Raw genomic sequence first — 22,718 nt, forward strand, 5'->3', positions numbered from 1 at the left:
GCATGGGTCTCTCTGCCACAGGGTGCAGCCCTCCAAGGACAGCCTGCTCCAGCCTGGAAGCAGGGCCCTCTCTCCATAGAGTCTCCCACTGGATCACAGCCTCCTCCAGGCATCCACCAGCTCTGGTGTGGGCACCTTCCCCATGGGCTGCAGATGAATCTCTGCATTCCTGTGGATCCCCAGGGGCTGCAGGGGCTCAGCTGCTTCACCCTGGTCTCACATGGCCTGCAGAGGAATCTTGGCTCTGGCCCCTGGAGCACCTCCTCCCCTCCTTCCCCACCGACCTTGCTGCCTCCTTGTTGTTTCCCTCACACATTCTCACCTCCTCCTCTTCTCTATCTGCAATTAAAACTGCCCCACTTTCTTTGTTTTGATTTTCTTCTTAAATATGTTATCACAGAGGCGTTACCATCATCTCTAATTGGCCCAGCCTGGCCAGTGGCATGTCCCTCTTCACAGCCATCAGGGATTGGCTCTGCCAGACATGGTGGAAGCTTCCAGCAGCTTCTCACAGGAGACACCTCTGTGGCACCCCCACTACCAAAAACCAGGCCGTGAAAACCTGTTAAAAAAACACTTGACACTTTCCATCTCTGGATCATTTTGGCTGAGGCATACAAACATAAATTATTCTCATTATCAAGAAGTTACATCAAGGGTCATCATGCACAGTTAGAATAAATACAGGTTGGAACAAATGGTTCAGGGCACACAGTTTTGTTAATTGAAGATGCAGTGTCTTACAGATATTGCAAGATTTAGCAAGTTCTCTCCTTGAAGTTTCACTCAAACTGGAGACAGACGTTTTTCAAGTGGTGGCTTAGCCTGAAAGAAATAAGGAACTTAAGGCTGTTCAACTGTTCAAAAAACAGCAAACTTGATGATCGCTCTTCAAAAAAATTCCAGAGAAACTCTGTAACTCCCAATATGAACATCCTGTGACAAGATAAAGAAATAGACTGAGTCTTCCAGCAGAAGCCAGTGAGGGTGCCAGAATCATATAATGTCAGAATTTGTCAAGGCATCAGCCTATTCAATACTTTAAATAAGATTTGCTTATCAAAAATATGTAGGTTCAAGTCAAGTAATGAATCTTTAGCTCACTTTCATATTTGTCTTCCAATTTATGGTTGGGAAAATTGAAAATTAACAAAATTATTGTCACACATTTAAGAAGGGTGCCTCAGGGAATTGCTTGATATGTTAGAATAAATATTGCGAAATGTTTCAATCATCAGGGGTTTATTTCTAAAGTCATCCAAAAAAGCCAGAGAAGATGGAATTATCCCAGACATAATAGGATGAAACTGGAGCATCTGCCACTGGATGGAAGTATTGAGGAACTAGTAAAAAAAGTGGATAGTAGGAACCATCTCCAAACAAGAGTAAATAAGGGAAAACATTTATCCTAGAGACTGGGAGGGCATGAAAACAACACCCCAGGAGAGAGGAGTTCCAGCCCCACAGCAGTCTGCAGCACAGAAAAGTTTCTGTTGTGTATTTAATGACTTCATACAAAATGGAATACTTACATACTTCAGGATGCTGTTACTGTCTTGATTTCACACTGCTCTAAATTTTGAAAGTGCCTTTCAGTTCAGTACAGGGAGAGAAACATGTAATTCCTTCCAAGGGAAAACTTAGAATATAGGCAGGGATAGACGTTTCAAAGTAATGCAAAGCATTTCATAGTTGCCTTCATTTTAGCAGGTGTGATGCTTAAAGCACCAAACTATAGACATTTAGTTGAAAGTTTAGTTATTTTATATTCCATCTGTTCTGTCTAATGGTGCAGGCAATTTTCTTCAAGAAAAATGGAGTCTGGAAGATCTTAGAAAACTAATAAAAAAAGCTTAAATCTGCTTTCATGTGACAGTAGCAATTGGCAGACACCAGTTCCAGAGAACCAAACACTTTTGCTGCTTTCTGACAGCAAGGCAGAAAACTGAATAAATCATCAGCATCTTCTCTATTTAAAATAAAGAAAGCCTCCACAGGATTAACCTGTCCTGTCCTTGCTTCTGTGGTGTATTCCAGGGCTGAAGAGGCAGATCCAGTGTTGTTCCTGGAAACCAAATCAGGATGGTGATGCTTTCATATAGTGTCTGACCATGCTTTTCAGAGAAAAAGAGCTCCTCTCCGAGCTACTAACACAAACCTTGGACAAGGCATGTTTGTTCATTCAGGGAAGAAATTGAGTAATCAGCACATTGCTTTGACTTTGTTAATATTTTCATTTTCTTTTTAACAGACATGCTGTTACTGTTGTTTGCTGGGGAAGGCTGCCCAAGTTCAAGGACAGAGTTGTGAGCCCAACCCGAAGATAGGATATCAGTGTGGAATTGTCTTCAGAAACTGCTGTGGGAAAGGAGAAGAAGGGATTGATCTGTCCATCAGTGATTATGCTCCTAAAAAAGAGCCAGGTACTTTATTGCATACTTAAAAGAGTGAGACACAAAATGATGCAGGGTACAAGGAGTGTTTTCACTTTAAATGATTTCTGTTGGAATTCCTCTAATTTGACATCTCATCTGAGTAATTTAATGATGCATGTTTTGGAGCTCATTTTTTTGGCTAGTAACAGCTGAAAGGCTGTTGTTGAAAATAAGAGGTGGGAAGAGGTCACTTTGTTTCTGGTGTCAGAACTTAAATGTACAAGAACTTATTTTGGCAACTAATGATCTTACTTTGGAAGCTGAATATAAGCTATTAATTTTAATGGCATTTTGCCCACTGACAAATGCTTAATTAAAATGAAAATCAACAAACAATTCTTTGAATTGTGTTGAAAAGCTAGAGGGCCTTCGCCAGCTCAGCAGGATGAAAATGTTGCCATTATGTGAGAGGCAAATGCCCACAAACCAGAGGGATTTGGAATGCCTGGACTGCCTGGAAGAACTGAAGGTCACCAGGAAATGTGGAAACTGTTTCTTTTGATATTACCAAAGAAAGAGGGGTACCTAGATGGCAGGTACCTTCTCCATAGCTAGTCCACAGATCTGAAGAGGATGAATGAGTACAGACTGACCTTTATATACTTCCATTTGTTTGGGGTTTTTTTTCCCCCTTTTTCACTCAGACAGACCTGAAACTGCAGACAAGTCATGCTGTGTGGTGTTGCCTCCCTCGTGGGCTGCTGAGCACTGAAAACATACCATCTAGCTGGCAGATCACAGGCAACAGATTTTGGGGGACATCCTCCTAATCAATCATTTAAATGCAAGCCCCATCACAAAAGCTTGCACTGGTCTGCCTGAGCCAGCATGTTATCAGAGTTGTTCCAGGTCTTTCCAGCCTGGCTTGTCTCAGTGTCCCCCTTATGAGGTAACATCTGGAATTTCCCTTTTGGGCAGTTTCTCTGTGTGTGCTGTTGTCACAGGAGGGGAATTTCCCCTGCCCTTTAGCACTGGACTTGTAGTTACCTCATACTCAGACATCTCTGCTAATAACAGAAATTTGCATACTCAGTGTACCTGCATGGCATGAGAAGTATGCCATTATGAGAACTGTGAGCATGGCAGAGCATTTCCCTGCTTGCCTTTGTGGGCAAGTGACACACACAACAATCATTAGTGTGGTTATCGTGGCACACATAAGAGCCACTGTGCATTGCAAAGCTGGGGCTGTGTCCACGAGCAGGGCAGGACAATGTTCTCATCATTCAGCTAAAAAACAAGCAGGTGTTTGAACATACATCAAATAACACTATGGACAATAAAAAATGCCTGTAGAAGGGTAGAGCTAACAACACAAACAGACATTTTGGTTCGTTGTGGAGGGGAGATGAGGCTCCATTTTGCAAGGCAGATTTTTGGACTAGAACCTTGTGTTTGTTGTGCCACAGCAGTGCATGAAGGGCATTCTGCTGCAGGGGTGAGGCAAGCTGGCTCTCTGAGTCACACAAAGTCTTGTCCACAGGTCAGACTTGATGGTCTTGGAGGTCTTTTCCAACCTAATTAATTTTGTGATCTCTGGTGGTGTGTCCCCAGAGGCCTGTACCAAGCCCAACCAGACCTGAGCAAACTGATTCCATCAGATTGCTTTGCATAACTGAGATGTGCCCCTATGGCCTGAGGATTCAGTTAACCAACCCAGCCTCATGCCATTGCACAAACACTGCTTGCACAAACACTGCTTTCACATCCTCTGTGCATCACTTGCTTGTAAGTGACTGCTGGAGGAATGGGCTCATGCACAGTCACTGAAACAAGCTCAAATTTCCAAGTCAGTAAGCAGAGTATTTTGGTGTCTTTTTTTGCACACTACCAACCTACCTTTGCCCCTGTGTTCAAAGTTGTGGGATTGGAGAAAGTCCATTAGCTGGTTCTTTGGGGATGCAGTGGATTCAGGATGTGTTTGGCCCTTGCATGTTCTCATGTGGAGAGAGTGGACTCTTGGAATATGCACATGTGGCAGGAGTACCACAGAATAAAACTCTCCAATGTATATAAGTACATTTGAAAGAATGCTGTAAGTATGTGCCCAAAAACTTAGGTGTGGAGTTCTTTTTGAAATGAAGTCTAAATAAATAACTGAGGTTAATCTGATTCTCATTAAATCTCTGAGTACCCCAAGCTACTGTAAAGTCAGTGGAAACCAAGCATGCCTCAACAACATGCCTTATGAAAATGAGGTTAAGCTCTGGTTAAAAGCCTGACATTAAGAACCTGTGTGTGAAAATATCAGTCCATATGTAATCTATGATCACAGTGTGACTTTCATATTGAATCAGTCAGATGGAAAATGCCCCATGGCCATGAGCATTTGCATGTCAAATTTAAGTAAGAAATAGCTGTAAAATATGTAAATAATGCTTTTAAATTTTGTTCTGGTTTGTCCAAAACCCTGGTGTGAGTTCCATCCCAGGCACACAGTGTTTTACCTTGAGAAGAAAAGTGCTTTTTCCTCTAATGCCTATCTTTCCTCTTTTCAGTTGAAATTTCAAAGGAGGAACTAGACCAAGAAGATCCTTATCTGCATGATGGCTGCAGAGGTGAGTCAGGTGACCAGTCCTGCTAGCCAGCTCTTTTGTGATTGCTTTCAATAAAGTGAAGCCACATTAGATCTAGCCAAAGCACTTTACCTGGCATAGTTATGGGTAAAAAAACCATAAGGAAGAGCTTTTCCAAGGAGTAATGGCCCATTATGTGATGTCTAAATAGTGCCCAAATACAAGGGAGGCATTGTCTCTCACAGTGCAGTCCATCTTACCCAACTGAAGCTGAGACAATACATTTAACTTCTACTTAACTTCTAGTGGGTAATACCTCAGAAGTGTCACCTTTGAACCTGTGGAGTACTTTGGATTCTTCAGAATATGGTGATCCTATATTAAATATGTGCATCTTTTATTTTTCTCTTGGTGTTTGAATATCAGGGTGTTTGAATATGAAATTAAACTTGTTTGAGATGCATCACCTGCAGAAAGGAAGACAAAAGTGGCTATTGTTCTGATTAGTCATGCTGCTCTGCCTCCTTGGAAATGTGCATTTGGAATATTGCTCTGCTAAGTATTCAGATTTATTGCTTGTCACATATGATTTACATGTCTGTAAACCTAAATCAGCAGTGATTCATTGTTTTCTGCCAGCATTTCAGAACTCAGAAATGTATTTAGGATAAAATCAATTTAATAGGCTTTTATTCCAGTTGAAAAATGATTTACCGTGCTCCATGTTCTACAGCTGTTACACTCTGGAGAGAATGGGAATATCTACCAGGTCATTAGTGAACCAGAGTCAACAGTGCCTCTCCTCCTTGTCTCCAGTTGCTAATTAGAGGAGATGACATAGAAATATGTGTTACATATTTTCTAGCATTATTTCTTCATGTAATCAGTTGTTGTATTTCCCAGTTAATCAGCTGCCTGCAGGAGATGGATTGGTACTGCTGTTTGCCAATGGGTGGTTCTGTCTACAGTATATTTTCTGATAAACTTGGCATGTCAAAATTACTTGTAATTTCCTGAACTTTAGCAGGGGAAACTTAAATTTCCTAGGCAATGGAACTTCCAGCAATTTGTTTTGGAGCACCTTCATGTTAGATGGAGAAATTAATTCTGTTCTTCCAACACCCCCACTACAGGTTTTACTGTGTCAGGATGGAGCTCACAGTATTAGCAGAGATTCAGAGAGTAGAGGCTGTTGATCTCAGCTACAAAACTACCTAATTTTCAGTGATGCATGAATGGCTCTGTCCTCATTAGAAACTGTTGTACTTAAGAATTTATTTATAATGTATTATAGCTGCAATTGCTCACATGGATTGTGCCTATCTCACACCTTTTGTTTAATGCCTATCTAAAAAACAGGACATGGGTTCTGTTTGTAGTAAGAATAACTGCAGCCTTACAACAAATATTTGTTGTTGGAAGTATATAACCTTTTCTCTGTTTTTAGAATACGAAACTTTAAAATATTAATTTCTATCTTAACAAGGTCAGAAAACGTTTTCTTAATGATAAGCCAAATTTTGTGTAAATTCTCTGTAGTATTCTCTGTTTGTCAGAATAACCCTTCTTTTATTATTTTTGGAGCTTTCAGTGTTTAGCCCTTTCTTTCTTTTGTATATGTGTATTAACTTATTTTCTAAATAAATCAAGTATCCTGTAAATTAATGGTTTGTTTCAGTTCCTATGAGGAGCCCCTTAATTACATGAGGCCTTTTAACATCTCCATTAGGTGGTGGTCCCTGCTCTCAGCAGTGCAGAGACACAGGATCCAGTTACGTCTGCTCCTGCTTTGTTGGCTATCAGCTCCAACCAGATGGTATCACCTGTGAAGGTAAGAGAAATAAAGCCATTGTTTTGATCATAAATATTCTTGCTTTAAAAGAGCAAGAATAGATACAAAAATACCCAGAGAGAAGAGAGCAGAATATGCTTATGTCAGCTGGGTAAAGAGGTGAAGTCATAAAAATTTGATTTGAATGGAGTGTTGAAGGGAGAATTACAGGAAAATGAAGTTAAGAGAGGTCAGTGGAAAAGGTGGAGAATTTAGAATGGAGAAGAGGCAGAGTTTGAATTTGTTGTTGTGAATAAAACCAAAACAGAATACCTATTCCCTCTTGTAAAAGTGGATTGCTGTTGATAAGGCAGACAAAATAAATAGAGTAGGATTCTTTAGCTTGTTAAGGACACAGCTGATAGAAAGGATTAATGTTCTTTATGAGTGGCATGCCAATTGTCAAGGAAGGATTGTTAGTACCTCAGATACAAACTTCAGAATATAAAATAAATATTGATGATTGGTAAGATTAACACTAACCTAATTGGACATAAAAAAAGGAAGAGCTTTTACATTTCATACATATGGTTGTTAGATTTTCTTACACATTCAAAGTAAAAATGAGAAAGAAATTCACAAAGGAAATGTCTATCAGTAGCTGTGAAGTAGAAAGCCACAACTTGGCTCAGAGAGTCCCTCAACCATATGTTGGTGGGATGCAGAGCAAGGCGAGGATTTCTGAAAGTTTGCTTCATTTATATAGTCACTATAATCTGACCATGAAATCACTGAGGTTGGAAAAGACCTTAAAAATCATCGAATCCAACATAAACCAAACACTGCCAACTGCACAGCAGACCTTGTATACACATCTTAGCTGAAACAGCTTTAGACACATCTGGAGACATCATCTAGACATCTACTAGACTCAATCAGATGATGTTGAGTCTTTGCTCTCACTCAGTTAAACTTCCTCTTAAGAACAGTGTGTCAGCAAGTCCTGGTACCAACAGGGTCCAAATGTCTTGGCTGGCTCATGCCCTGGTGACAGCTGTGTAGCAGGATGTGAATGTGAGGCCAAATCCACACTTTTGAATCCAGAGGAATTCCTGGTTGGAGGTGTGCCCACAGCGAGCCTTCAACCTGGTCTCTTCCCAGGTACATCATGCTCCTTATTTACACTCTCTCATTTACTTTTAAATAATTTTGCATATTGTAGATATTAACGAATGTATCACTGGAACACACAACTGTGGGATTGGACAAACCTGTGTCAACACATTGGGGTCCTTCCGCTGCCAGCGGGACACGAGCTGCGGAACTGGTTACGAGCTGACAGATGACAGTCGCTGCAAAGGTATGTCCTGTGCAGAGAAACTAGAACCTTCCAGGCTTTAGTTAAAAACTAAGCACATCATCGTGTCATGCTCTTTGGGTTTTGGTAAATAAGACACACACACTTCAAGGACAGCAGTTTTTCCACCTCGCAAAAAAACAGATCATGCAGCTGGGGGCTGCTGCAAAGACTTCCAGGAGAGATAACTGTATTTCACACTGGCAGTTTGTGTTGCGTGTTAGGAGCTGCTCTAGGGACTAAAACAGGTGATTTCCAAGGCCCAGAACTCACACTAGACACAACACCCTGGAGATTATTTCTGGACAGCTCGTCTGGTCTGTGGGATTGATTGCTCTTTTATGAGTGCAGTGCCTAAAGTCCTGCTCTTGGAGCATATCTAGTGGTTTAGATGCACCTGAATGAATCAAGTTTGCACATTCTGGAGTGTGAAACAAAGTGTGGCAAGTGGAGCAACCAGGTGATTCAGTTTGAAAATGTGAAGGTGGATGCATCTTTAGAAAAAGAAAGCAAGCTTTTATCCTTAGGAGGTTACACAGGGATTAATTTCTTAATGACAGCATTCCTAGGGATTTAAAAATGTAAAGGGGTTAAAACCGCTGTTCAGCTAGTCAAGAACAAAAAAAAAGTTACTTATTTCAAGTTCCATCTAGCTTAAAGAATGCTCTTATGTGCATCTGTAACTTCACCTGGCGTGCTGCCTTTACAGAGATTTAAATTAGCAGCAAACTCCAGTTGATGTGAAATTGGTTTTCCCCATGAGAAAGTCTGTTCCCCCTAAGCTTAGACTGTTTTGTAAGTAAACTAATTTCACTCCACTGAGTAAATTAACTCAACCAAAATTTTAGGTAAGGTTTTACTGTAGGAACTGATCAGTGATGAATAATAAAAAGATTGAATAAAAAAAGATGATGAAGAAACTCCAATGCCAAACCTGTAGAACATCATGCAATGTTTTTGGAAGTATCGTGGTGTAGCTGTGATCCCTTTGAAGTAACACTTCCATTGGTTTGAATGACACCAGATTTAGGCCAGCAAATAACTTACTGGCAAGTATTAACATATTTCTCTGTTGGAAAAAAAGAGTACAGATAGTAAATTATGCCCGCAGCTAATGTTAGAAAGTTCTTATCTGGGTGAGATATATTAATAGTGTTAATTATTAATGCTGTGTTAATAGTGATAAAAATAGTTATGTATGGTTTTTAAATGCCAAGTAACAAGACTGAGCTGTGCTACGTGTAGAACCCTGCTAAACCCAGTTCAGTATTAACCCAACCCAAACTTCAACTGGTTTCCACACTCGTTTCTTAAGTCCCATAAAGCTCTAGGGCTGCTGTTGTATCAACTGCATGAATGGGAAAGCTGAGGTATCCTTTTGCTGGGGAGCTCTGTATTTTGATAGCTTTAGGAGAGTTCATCCCATTGACAGTTGACAAACATTAAATTTTAGTTGCTTTATGTGGACAGGACTACATTTGTGAGTGAAGCCTCATTTGCTGTTGTCTACTTTATCTGCTTTATATGAATAATAATTTATTCAGAAATATTTATTGTCTATTCTGAACAGGAGTAGAATATTAAAGAAAGCAGAAGTCATATTTATTTGCATTTTAAAGCATAATAATGCAGGGATATTGCAAGCCTTAATATGGATGGGAATCAAAGCCAATTAATTCACTTATGAAAGAAATGAACAATATCTGCACTAGATCTAAAGCTAAAATGAAAATTGCACTTGGGTAATTAAATCTTCCTGACTTGAAATCCCAGCACACTGCTGAATCAAGGCTGAGCAGCCTGAATGTGATGCTTTAGGTACTCTATAATAGTTTTGAATCATTTTGTTGTGAGAACTAAACTTGTAAAGCATAATATGCACAGACACCCCCCTATGTATAATATTAATAATGAAACTGTAAAAAAATCTTAACCTACATGGTTTTACTGTGATCTTTTTTGAGGTAGGCAGATTAATCCTGGATCACAGAATTCCAGGAAGGCATGCTGAGGATTAATCTATGTGATGATTTTAATGATGTCTTATGTTTTAAATGTAATGGAAAAACCCGTCTAATTCCTGCTAACAATTTTTTTTTGTGATGTACCAGATATTGACGAATGTGAGACTGGTACTCATAACTGCCCCCCCGATTTTATCTGTCAGAATACTCCAGGATCTTTCCGCTGCCGACCCAAGCTACAGTGCATGAGTGGGTTTATACAAGATGCACTAGGCAACTGTATTGGTAAGGCTTGTTCTTGTCTTGGGGAATGCTCATGTGTTGCCTGGGAGAAAAGTTTTAGTGTCACTGGGTAGGTTCTGAACTGCTCAAGCCGTTCTTCATCTGTGTGTGCATTGCTCTTTCCTTGATCCCACAGATGTAAGAGTGACAGATGAAAGACATTTAAATAAAAGACTTAAATGTTAGGTTGCTAAGAGGTAAGGGTGACAGATGAAAGACATTTAAATAAAAGACTTAAATGTTAGGTTGCTATTTTTAATGAGATTGCATTACCTGAAGTGGTTGTTAGCTGCTTAAATCTTTGGGTGTTTTATCTGAAACAAAATTTGTAAAAAAAATTGTCATTTATTTTATCTAACCCTGTCCAAAAGGTTTTAGCCAAAGGTTTATGTGGAAAGTTGTAATTATGGCATCCTCTGGAACACCCTTTGATATTAGTCTGCTTGATTTACAGGCATGTAGGTCTTTCCAGACCTGTCCCATGTTATAGCCCATCAAGAGTCTTGCTGTGTATGATAGGACAGTTATAACATACTGTAGAGAGGAGTTTTACTTTAAAGACTGATGACGATCTTGTCAGGCCAATGCCTTGTTTCCAAGACTCCCCAAAACCAGAATTATAGCCTTCACATAAATGCGTTAAAATTACTGGTTTCCAGCAGGCTTTATATGAATTTGTCTAATGTGACCTACAAATCTATCAGTTATTCCCTTGAGTATTATTTTCAAGTCTCAACTCAACTTTTAATTCCCCCATTGGCATAGCAAGCCTTGGACTTGTGGAACTGGCCGAGCAGCAGCAGCTGCCAAGTTGCACTCATTATCAGCCCCTTATTCTCCTGTAGTGTTGAAATCTGACACTGGAAACAGACTGAAAACAAAACTGCAGCCTTTAAAATGAGGGGGGCCAGTGCCTGTGCACAACAAGCCTTTTGCAAGCACACGCCTGCCACAGGTAGTGCCAGGTCCATGGCAGCTTTTGATTAACTTGCTCTCATGGACATCAGTAAAGCCACGTCAATTTGCAGCAGCAATAGTTATGGCCCGTAAAATACATTTGCTCAAAACATTTAGGCAGTTTCACAGCCTGACTGGGGATCAAATGTGTGGAGTTGAGGGGATTTTGTTGTTGGATTTGTGACTCTGATCATCATGTAGAAGCTAAGAGCTCCATCAGAACACACAGACTGAAGCAGAACTGGATAAGATGGTGAACTGAACTGTTGACCAGTGCTTTGTACATTTAGGAGAGACTTTTAAAGGCTTAGAAACAAATACAAGTTCTATACCAAATTTCTACTGCTTTTCAGTGGTATCTATGGCTTTTATACCTCCCCGGTCTTCACTCTGGAAGCATTGTTATCAGTGAAGCTAAAATGTGATGAAAAGTTGTCTTCTCCCACAGGCAGAACTTCTCTCTGAAGGGTTACATAATAAGAGCATCTTACCTTAAACCTCTTGAGACCAGAAAGAGTTATACTGACTTGTGCCCTTGTAGATATCAACGAATGCCTGAGTACCAACATGCCGTGCCCAGCTGGCCAGATCTGTATTAACACTGACGGCTCCTTCACCTGCCAGAGAATCTCACCCAGCTGTGGCCGAGGTTACCATCTCAATGAAGATGGGACAAGATGCGTAGGTGAGTGGCAGCTGGGAAGAAAAAGCAGTTCTAAGAAAATAACTCACATAAATAATTTATGTTTACCAGTTTCTTGCGCTTTGTCTGGGTTTTTATCATTCCCACAGTCAGTTCTTCGTTCTGTTCTTTCCCTCATGGCAGTCCCAGCAAGTGAAGAATGACAAGCATTCACCCTCTATCCTCATAAAACTCAGGAAACCTTACAGTTTGAGAAAAGGAATAATTATTATCAGCCCCCATAAATGGCATTGGCTGTGACTGCATCAATGGAACAATGCTGTGTGGTCCCAAATCTCCTTAGTACAGGGAGATAACACGAGGTCAACTTAATGCTCCACGGAAGCCATACAAGTAACACTGAAAGATATAGATGCCTTTGGCTGGCTTTTAACTGAGGTGGTTTTAGCAAAGCCAGGCATTTTTGTATGTGTTTTCAATTTCTGTGAGTGGCTTATCAAAGCACTACTGATGACTCTGGATCTCAAACACCTTAGACTAGATGAAAATCTGATCCACAAATATGAGTATGCATAATAAAACAATTTTGCCCCTGAATTCCTCCAAAGATTGCCTGATTACATCATTGTTTTCATCCCAAGTCCATCAGCATTAAGGACACCTTAGAGCTAACCTGCTTTGGTACGAATAGTTTGGATTTGTGACTCTGATCTTCTGAAACCTGAAAGCATGATAACATCTTGTTTTCTGTTTCAAAACACTTTATAGCCACCAGAGGACAAAAAAATTATGTTAACATGTTGCTCTTCTCTCAACTTGCATAGTTAGAAGTGTACTTAAAATCCCATTTTGTTTTAGATGTGGATGAGTGCTCATCCTCCAACCAGCCCTGTGGAGAAGGGCACGTTTGTATCAATGCCCCAGGCAATTACCGCTGCGAGTGCAAAGCTGGCTACACCTTTGATGTCATCAGTAGGACGTGTATTGGTAAGTTGCACCATCAACCCAAATACCTGCAGCCACAGCACTTAGAAAATGATCCAGTGTAAAGAATGTTACTGCTCTGTGCATAGCCTCTGTCATCAGAATGTAGAATTGACTGCTCTGTTATCTGGCTGACTCTAAAACCATATTAAAGAATTGCTGATACTTCAAAAGAAGCTGTATTAGTATTGTCAACATGTTATCTGCTATCCTATTAAAAGGTAAGGTTGTGAGAGTGTGTGTAATTGTTTTCTGTGATATTTTTATAAGCACCGACAGCAAAAGATTTCTTTGGAAGATCAAAGCAACTTTCTCCTGTATAGATCTAATCCAATTATGCTCTGGCGTGCTTCTAAATGAGCATTTTGAGGACTTTTTCTCTCTTTAGTATGAACCTTAAATCTGGAAAATAACAATCAAACTTTTATAATCACATTCTTGTCCAGACTGGCATTGCAGTGAGCCAGGCAGTGCACAGAGCTCTCTGTGTGTTTGTCATTGCAGATATCAATGAGTGCAGGCGCTACCCCGGCCGCCTCTGTGCTCACAAGTGTGAGAACACTCCTGGCTCCTACTACTGCACTTGCACCATGGGCTTCAAACTTTCAGCTGATGGCAGATCCTGTGAAGGTACGTGTTGCCCTGTTCTTTTGAGTTCTTCTAAGCCTTCTGATGTTTACATTCTTGTAACAAAGTTTCTCACGGACTTTATGTAAATAATTAATTGTTTTGCATTCTTTTCTGGAGAAGAAATTTGATGGACTGTTGGTTTGTCCAGTGTCATTGGAGACATGGCATTTTCACCCTCCAATAATCCACTGTCACTTTTGGAAATCTGTAAATGTTAGAGTCAGAATTAAACTTCCTTTCTTTTTTTACCTTGGAGATTCCAGAGTCCACATTGTTCTATTTCATGTCCTAAAGTGACAGGTATGGCTGGCAGTGCTTTGGTTATGGAGTGTGAGAAACAGCTCATTGCTCTTTTAGCTGTTTTTTATTTTAGCTTGCAAGACTGCACTGGAATAGCATGAGGAATCATCACAGTGCAGTCTCTTTGATTACATGAGTGCTGCTGTGCTTGGTCGAGGCCACTATAGCCCACAGCTTGAATATATCACCCTTAGACTGCATCATTTCACAGGAAATGAGGGCAGAGCCTCAAGCTGCAGCAGGGAAGGTTCAAGTTGGACATCAGGAAGAATTTCTTCCCTGGCAGGGTGGTGAGACATTGGAAGGGGCTTCTCAGGGAGGTGGTGGAGTCCCTCTCCAGAAGGTGTCCAAGGAATGCCTGGACGTGGCATTCAGTGCTCTGGTCTGGGTGACAAGATGGGGATTTGGCACAGGTTGGGCTGGATGGTCATTCCAGCCTGAATGGTTCTGTGATGCAGAGGTGCATGGGTCTGCTTTTGCTGCACTTTGAAGGGTGATTCAACTCAGTCAGGTTCAAAACCTTAAAAACCAGCCTTGTTGATATCCAGACACAAAAATGTAAGTGTTGGCCTAAAGATTCCCTCCCAGTCTCACACTTTGAAGTACAGAAGGAAATTATAGCACGGTGCAAATTAACCTAGACTGCTTGTTAACAGTAACACACTGAGAGTCTCCTATTTCCAGGTCGCTCAGTGACATGTACCATCCGTTTTTAATTTTAAAAATTACCTTACAAAATTGTGTCTTATTCCAGTATTAGGAGTGATGAATATTGCAAGAAATTTGGGGTTCAGGCCTCTAACTCTGCATTTCAGATTTGAATGAGTGTGAGAGCAACCCCTGCAGTCAAGAGTGTGCCAATGTGTACGGCTCCTACCAGTGCTATTGCCGCCGGGGATTCCAGCTCAGCGACATCGACGGCATTTCCTGTGAAGGTGAGCTCTGTGGTGCTGCAGGGAGACAGTGGGTGGCCATTTCTCATTGTTGCTGTAACAAACATGAGCAATTCCATGTAGTTTTTTCATTTTAACATTTGCATCTCTTCGGTATTTTATTTTCTTTATTTTCTAACTGTATTTAATGAAGGTCTCCCGCCCATGTCCCTTTCTAGAAGCATCTCTTTGTATGTGCGGTGTCATTTTTGCTGTTTACACTAAATTGCTGCTTGGCATAATTTTATAAAAGAAATTTGTCTTTTTACTGAGGAACTACCAGAATTTCTAGCCTTCAGCAAGTGGAGATATGAGCATATTTATTTTATATATCCTCTTTTTATGGCTGATTCTGAACTAATGTGTTCTCAAATACGAGGAAGACGTGGGTGTGACCTTGTGGCCAAGATCCTGAGCTTGGACTTAGGTCTCCAAGACTTACTAAACAGTGAGGCCTTGGGCAGAACACCTAATTCTGATTTCCTTTTGTAAAAATAAGGATAAAACTATTCCTCTCCGTCCTTTTTTTTATGAAACACTACAATACATGTCATTGTAAAGTGCTTGCTCTTGTCCATTACTTTGTCTCTTGGGCTCTCATATAGCTTTCAATTTTCTTCAGAGTGCTATTGATTCCTCAAAATCTTTGCTATTTAGATGTTGTTGACTAGAGCCACACCTATCTGATGATTTTGATTGCCCAGAAATTAGAATAATCAAATTGTATTTGAAGCTCATAGCAGGAGCATTGCACACGTGCACTGGGCTGAATGTCAAGAACACATAAAAAATTAGTGGTGCTTTTTTTCTTGCAGATATTGATGAATGTGCTTTGCCCACTGGAGGACATATCTGTTCCTTTCGATGCGTTAATATTCCTGGGAGCTTTCAATGTACTTGTCCCTCCACTGGGTACAGGCTGGCACCCAATGCACGAAACTGCCAAGGTGGGTTCAATAACTGCAGGGAGACCTCACTGGATTGTGTAATTCTGACAAGTTCTAGCAGTTTTTGTACTTAAAAAATGCCTTTCCTACGACATGATAGGTACTGCAGTACACATCAGCTTAACATCTGAAGAAATAATACATATACAAGAAATTTCAGTTACAAAGTAATTCAGTAGAGACTACTTTTAAAAACATTATTAAATAATTATAACAAATTCTTACAATGAGGATTCCAATGTTGAAATGCTATGAGTTAGTTTAGCCATTAAAAGGAAATACCCTGCTGTAAACATGTCAGCAAATATTTAGGTGTTGTCCACTTAGTGGCACTGCTGCTCTTCCTTTTCTTCTTCTTGCTGGTTGGTTGGGTTCGTGTTCTTCTTTTTAGTTCTTCTGTCCTCCCCTTGCAATCCTGCAGTAATGTTTAATTGCACCCCATGTTCTGTAGTACCTGATAGGATACTGGCCACATCTTGAGTGCTGTGTCCAGTTCTGGCCCCCCAGTTTGGGAAGGACATTGAGATGCTTGAGTGTGTCTAGAGGAGGAAAGGAGGCTGGAGAGGGGCTTGGAACACAAACCCTGTGAGGAACCACTGAGGGAGCTGGGTGTGTTTAGCCTGGAGAAAAGGACACTCAGGGGTGACCTCATCACTCTCTACACCATCCTGAAGGGTGGTTGTAGTCAGGTGGGGTTGGTCTCTTTCTCCAGGCAGCAGTGATAGAACCAGAGGACACAATCTCAATCTGCATCAAGGGAAATACAGGTTGGATATTAGGAAAACTTTTTCATGCAAAGTGTGATAAAGATTTGGATTGGTCTGCTCAGGGAAGGTGGTAGAGTCACCTTCCCTGGATGTGTTTAAAAAAAGACTGGATGTGGCACTCCATGCCACATGGAGGGTTTAGTTGAGGTGTTAGGGCTGGGTTGGACTCCATGATCTTGAAGGTCTCTTCCAACCTTGTGATTCTGTGAATTCTGTGATTCTGTCATTGTCTGGCATCTTCAAGGAGAGGAAAAGCATGTGTTTAACCCACATCCCTGTTTCCATTTGGCAGATATCGATGAGTGTGTTGCAGAAAGCCACAACTGCTCTTTCAATGAGACCTGCTTCAACATCCAGGGCGGCTTTCGCTGCCTGTCTTTGGAATGTCCCGAGAATTACCGCAAGTCAGGAGATACGTAAGTACCTTCCTCCTCAAGGTTAATCAGGTTTTTCATCATAATTTCCTCAATGTCATGCTCTGCTGACTGAACACAGAGCAATTTCTAGCAAATATGTATTGTGTGTGCAGGCCTACCCTTTGTTTTGCACTCACAAGTCTGGTTTCTTTCTCATGCTCCTCTTTCTAAGAAAAAAGATACTCCCTTAAAAAATGCCCTGTGTCAGTGGTTTGCACCATAATGATCTCCAGATCCGTAAGCAGATACTCTCTTCCTGGCTCCCTTACAAGACAGCCTGATAGGAGGGCTACACTGGGCTTTGAAATCCTTGGCTTTTATTTCAGAATCACACATAGTCTTTCCTTACCTTCACACTTCAGCTGAAGCCTTCTTTTTAGCTCCCTCTCTGGATTCTCACCTGTACTATTGCAAAGCATTGCAAGAATGTCTTATTTTTGGTACCATTTAATTGAATATTAGAATATTAAGGGGTTAGAACGGACCTTAAAAATCACCTAGTCCCAACCCTCTCTGCCATGTACAGGGACATGTCCCACTAGACCAGTTTGCTCAAGGCCATATCCAAATTGGCCTTGAGCACTGCCAGGGTTGGGGCATCCACCTCACTGCCCAACATGCTTCAGTGTCTTACCACCCTCACAATAAAAAATTTCTTTCTAATACCTTACATAAACCTCCCTCTTTCAATTTGTATCCAATTTTCACCTGTATTAAAAACCTGGGAATCCTAGCAAGGGTGGTATATTAGCTGCAGCTCATAATTGTGTTTCTAACCTAGCTCAGAGATAGTCTGTGCATTCTGGGTGTAGTAAACAGGAGACAGCTCTGGGAGGAGGGGCAGCTGGCAGCTCTTTTATACCCATCAAATAGAGCCAGCAGAGAGGAGAAGTTGCTGCAAACTCTCATTTGTGCAGCTAGACTTTGTGGCTTGTGAAGGTGATGCTTTGCCTCCTGCCCTGTGGCTTTCAGACCACCCTGTACTCCAGCAGTTCTGCTTTTCATGGTCCCCCCGTGTGCCCCGTATTCAGGTAAGTGTGTGCTCCACCAGCCAGGGAGGAAAGCTGATAAATCCCATTTGTTATCAGCCCACTATTGCTTTTCCCACTCAGTGCTGGTATAGCCACCATCTGTCAGACAGACCTGAATCCCTCCTCTGTAGAATGAAGCCAACAATGCTCTCCATCTCAGGGATTTTTTGGGGATTAGTTAGTTTGCATTTAAGCTTTAGTCTTTGAAATGTCACATAAGTGGCACAGCAGATGTATTTGACCAGAATGCTGGAGAGGAAGTTTGTGGTGTAAACTCAGCTATTTATAAAGCATGCTTGTGTTCTGGGAAGGGTAATAGGAATTGAATTTTAAATCAACTTTGTCACATCAGTGACCAAGCAGTGCCTCATGATGCAGATGTTCTCTTTATTTGTAAGACTCTGGGTTCATTGGTATCCTAATTTTTAAAAAAGTGAAAAAAGTGCAATGGGCCACTAGGCAGAATTAGCAGATTTTCTTACATTCCTGCATTGCAGAGTTCAATTTATAAAATACCTGTCATACACACATTACATTTAATTTTCTCTCTTAGCTCTATTTGACTTCATTGGCTATTTGAGCTATGTGGGATGTTCTGGGAAAGCAGTAGAGTGTCTGAATGATTTTCTGTGTCTAGGTTGTTGGGCTCTGTAATGGCTTTCTCTCCCTAACTCAGACCTACCCATAGGGTGAGATCCTCCTGGTGTGCTCAGGCTATATTTAGGCTGAGTCAGACACATCCTGCAGCTGCTCAGTGAAATTCTAATTATTTTAATTCCTTCAGTTATTATCTTGTTGGATTTATTAGGTTTTCCCCTCTCAACAGCTACAGATAGACTGCTGAAAAGATGTTTGCATAAAGCAAAGAGAATGTGAGTTCCCTGTTGCTTTTGGTGAAGCACAGTGGGTTCCAGAGGACAAATAGGAATGTTACACCAGTGTGCAGGAATCAGGGTTTGTGGCTGGGATTACCTGGTGCTCACTGGGGAGCAGTTCATAAGGCAGCTCTTTAGCACCCTTTTTACATCCAAACTGCTTTACATCTGCTTGACTGAATCAGGTTTGCATATGTACCCCAGCAGGGCTGATAGCCAGCATATCTTTGTTACGCTCTGCATGATAACGACATTAAATTGCTTTTTCACCCAGGCTCTAAAATCAAAGCAGTTGGCTTCTTATCACACCTAGTACAGATACCATTTTTTATCTCCTTTTTATTCAGTTTCACCAGCTTGGCACATCATAAGAAAGACAACTTATTTTTCCATTCCCATCAAGCTGGAACCTCAGAAAAAATTTTTTACCCTGTTCCCCATTATTTTCTTTGGAATAGCTGTAATTTAATAGGTCTCAGTCCTGTAAATCCAAGTTTCCTTATTTTTCCTTAAAATCCTTATGTTCAGGCAACAGCACTCAGTGATCCAGAAGCTTCTTTACCAAGTGCCTGTAAAGCAGAGGGTTTTGCATGGTGGTGATTGCCATCAGGTAAAGTAATTGCAGGATCATCCCAAGCTATGGGCTGAAACCTCAGGATGCTGTTTAGATGCTCTGAGCTCCAGGAGGAAACAGTCAGTGTTATCTTCCTCAAAGACAGCAAAATGCCTGGCTTGATCTAAATGGTAACAATTTTATTGAAGGCCTTATCTCTTTTACTTAAATTCTGCTTTTTGTTTGTCATTGATCAGTCTGTAGGCTTGGGATTTTTTCCAGGATAGATAAGATCTGCTGCTCCTCATAATACAACTTAACTTGCTGCACTGCCTTGCCAAACAGTTTTTGTTTTCAAATTGCATAACAATTAACTTCTCTTTATATGGCACTGAAGTCTAACATTTGTAATATTTAAGCCAAGAAAAATAGTAGAAAAGATAAAGAAGCGTTTATGGCAACATGTCAGACGTGCTGCATTGAGCCAAATGGGGAACTATTTGTGTTTTCTAGACATGTCTGTGCATATTATTAAGGTTGCCTGGTGCTTATCATTATTAGGACATGATTTAACTCTTTAAAATTTTGCCAAAATGTAACCAATGGTTGAAATTTTACATGCCAGGTGTCTTACTCAGGCTCAAGTTTTGGCAAATTTCAGCCAGAGCAGTTCACCCATTTCCAAGAACAAGTGTAGAGAGGAACACACTGGTTTTAAAGACATTTTGGTGATTTATTTTTAAAATTTATTTTAGCAGTTTGCTGTCATGTTATGGAGCAGAAGTCTGAAATTTGTTATGAAATTGCTTTTGCACTTTTTGTCACCCTTAAAAAAATCCTCTGAAACTTTTAAAATTACAAAATTTGTATAATTTGCAAAATTGCATTCAGCCTTTTTTAAGAAATTAAGAAATTACTTGTTGGGTACACTTAATACACTCCTCTGTGACAAAATAGGCTCAGACATACCTAGAATCTTTCTGAGAGTTCTTTTGCTTCAAGTCCTTGAAGGATGAGGATTTCATAGCCTCAGTAGCAATCTGTATTTGTGTTTGGTTATCTGCCTCACTGCAATTTAATTCTTCCTATCAATAGAGAGGTCTTTTTCTTCCATCAGCAAAGAGTCTTATTCTGATTTAGTGGTCCTGAGCTTCTTATTGCTCTTCAAAGTAGTCTGAGACATGCAGATCCAACTCCACAGACTCTGAGCCTGCTCCCACATAAAGTCACAGTAGAGGAGCCCAGTCTGTCCTGGGCCAGGTTGGACAACCCCAGCTCCCTGGATAAGTGAGCTGTGTCTAGCAGGGGTGAGAGAGGAGACAACTTGGTAAGAAGAAAATGAGAAAAAAAATGAAAACTTGGAGATAAGGAGGTACATTCCCTTGAGCGTAGAGAGGGAAGGATCTGAAGGTATGTCAAGGTGAGGAGAATGAGTCTGGGAGATGCTTCAGGGGTAGCAGGTAAAATGGGGTAAAACTATAAAGGGGGAAACCACAGGGGTCAGGTCCTTATGGTCAAGGGTGGCTGATTCCAGGGAATTAATGACAGGACAAGAGGACAGCAGTAAGCATTCCTTCCCTGAAATGGTGGCCAGGCATTGGAAGGGGCTGCCCAGGGAGGTGTTAGAGTCCCCATTCCCGAAGGTTTCCAAGGAACACCTGGACGTGGCACTCAGTGCTCTGGTCTGGGTGACAAGGCTCTGGGTTACAGGCTGGACTTGATGGTCTTGGAGGTATTTTCTATCCTTAATGCTTCCATTATCCTATTGCAGTTTTGGGTGAGGACCACCAAAGGAAGTAATAATTTGGGATGGCAACACAAAGATCCTGAGGGAAAGGATCTGTGCTTTGGGTCTAGGGCTGTGAGGTGGAAACAGAGAAGTGTCAGCCAGGAGAGAATGGAACAAGAGGAGGATTGGCACTGGCTGATGCCAAATATTTGAGTGGGAGGCAAGGCTATAGGCTAGGAAAGGGGATAGGACGAAGAAACTAGATTAGGAAAGACAGATGAAGGAGACAAGGATTGGATGTAAAGGGTCAGTGCTGAGGGCTAAGACAATATAGTTCTGTCTCTTCTACAGCTTGAAATGTCCTAAAGGCTGTCTATCTCCAGTCAGGAGGAGCATACAGAGTGCTTGTCCATCCTCATCACTACTCTGTTGTATCCTGTTTTCCTTCCTGAAGTGGGGCTCCAGATTCTCCTCTGGTTAAGAGCTGTCTGTGAAGACCAACCATCAGTTGGTTTCATTCCCTTAAAGTTCTGGTTTGTTTAAGACAAAAATCACCTTCCCTGCACAGCTGATCATCAGCATCGATGTCCATGATATGGCAATGGCTCACCTGGACCTCATGGTGTGGTGCAACCTGCTGAAAAGAAGTCACACCAATGACTTGCTATTATCCACACCTAATAGCATGAGCAAGAGCCTTTGCAGTGGAATATATTCCAGGAGGCCTGGAAGACTGTTACAGCTCTGGAAATCTACAGCATAGAATGTATAGTGAGGGTATAGTATAATAAAACTTGGTTAGTTGTTCAGCATGTTGAGTTGGTTTCCCTGTAGGAAGTAAGCCATAAAGCCACAAATCTTGCTAATAGAAAGTTTGTTTTCCTTCAGTACGTGAGGAATTGTTACATACCACTCAACACCTTTGAGCACAATGAAGTGAAAATCTGACTCAGAAATTAATGTGAAGGAAGGCACAAAATATTTTTTCTCCTTGTTTTCCTGTTACAAAATGTTGTATTTATTATCTACAAATGGAATCCCTCTAGTTTTGGTAGTTTTCATTTATCAGTGTTTGGTACATGAAATTCAAACTGGGGGTAATTCTTTGAAACCAATATTTCAGCCACATAAATAAACATAATAGAACAGAGTAGAAAGTGAGCTAAAATAACTAGGTTCAAAATCAGGAATAAGCATTTAGCAGCAGTACACACTTACTTCTGTAGCCCATGCACCTGATTTCAGAGTTTTGCAAAGACATATAAAACTGCCCCCGGGCTCTGGGCTGGTTTTCTCTGGTGGCACTTTCTGCCTCCTCAGCTCTCCCCTCTCCTGCTGGGCCCCTTGGCTCTGTCTCGTGGCTCTCAGTGCAGTGGCAGGACCCAGGAGCTCTGCAGGCAGCTCCCCTGTCCCAAGGAGCCACAGGGCTTGGGCTGCTCCCTTGTTGCATTCCCCACCATGTGGTTTCCTGCTGCCCGCTGAAGTCTGGAGAGCACACCAGGGCTGAAATGCTCTTTGTTTCTCACCTTTGGGGTGTGTGACCCCAGCATGAACTCTGGTTCTTGAAAGCAATAATATTTGCTATCTCTCCTCTGTGGTTATTTGATGGAACAATTACTGCACATTAAC

At 41.2% G+C, this 22,718-nt stretch overlaps 1 protein-coding gene across 3 annotated transcripts in view; it reads left to right on the plus strand.

The window, feature by feature from the left end:
- FBLN1 (fibulin 1) overlaps positions 1-22,718 on the plus strand; it is a 74,763-nt gene that overhangs the window by 25,083 nt on the left and 26,962 nt on the right. For all 3 annotated transcript variants that reach the window (XM_039708075.1, XM_039708076.1, XM_039708077.1), the window contains 11 exons: positions 2,252-2,423; positions 4,934-4,993; positions 6,681-6,782; positions 7,945-8,082; positions 10,191-10,328; positions 11,824-11,967; positions 12,784-12,912; positions 13,414-13,539; positions 14,655-14,774; positions 15,587-15,718; positions 16,778-16,901. In XM_039708075.1, coding sequence (XP_039564009.1) covers positions 2,252-2,423; positions 4,934-4,993; positions 6,681-6,782; positions 7,945-8,082; positions 10,191-10,328; positions 11,824-11,967; positions 12,784-12,912; positions 13,414-13,539; positions 14,655-14,774; positions 15,587-15,718; positions 16,778-16,901 — 1,385 coding nt within the window. The remainder of the gene's footprint in view (positions 1-2,251; positions 2,424-4,933; positions 4,994-6,680; positions 6,783-7,944; positions 8,083-10,190; positions 10,329-11,823; positions 11,968-12,783; positions 12,913-13,413; positions 13,540-14,654; positions 14,775-15,586; positions 15,719-16,777; positions 16,902-22,718) is intronic.

This window comes from Passer montanus, unplaced genomic scaffold (assembly GCF_014805655.1).
Source record: "Passer montanus isolate IOZ18808 unplaced genomic scaffold, ASM1480565v1 scaffold20, whole genome shotgun sequence".
Classification (NCBI taxonomy): Eukaryota; Metazoa; Chordata; class Aves; order Passeriformes; family Passeridae; genus Passer; species Passer montanus.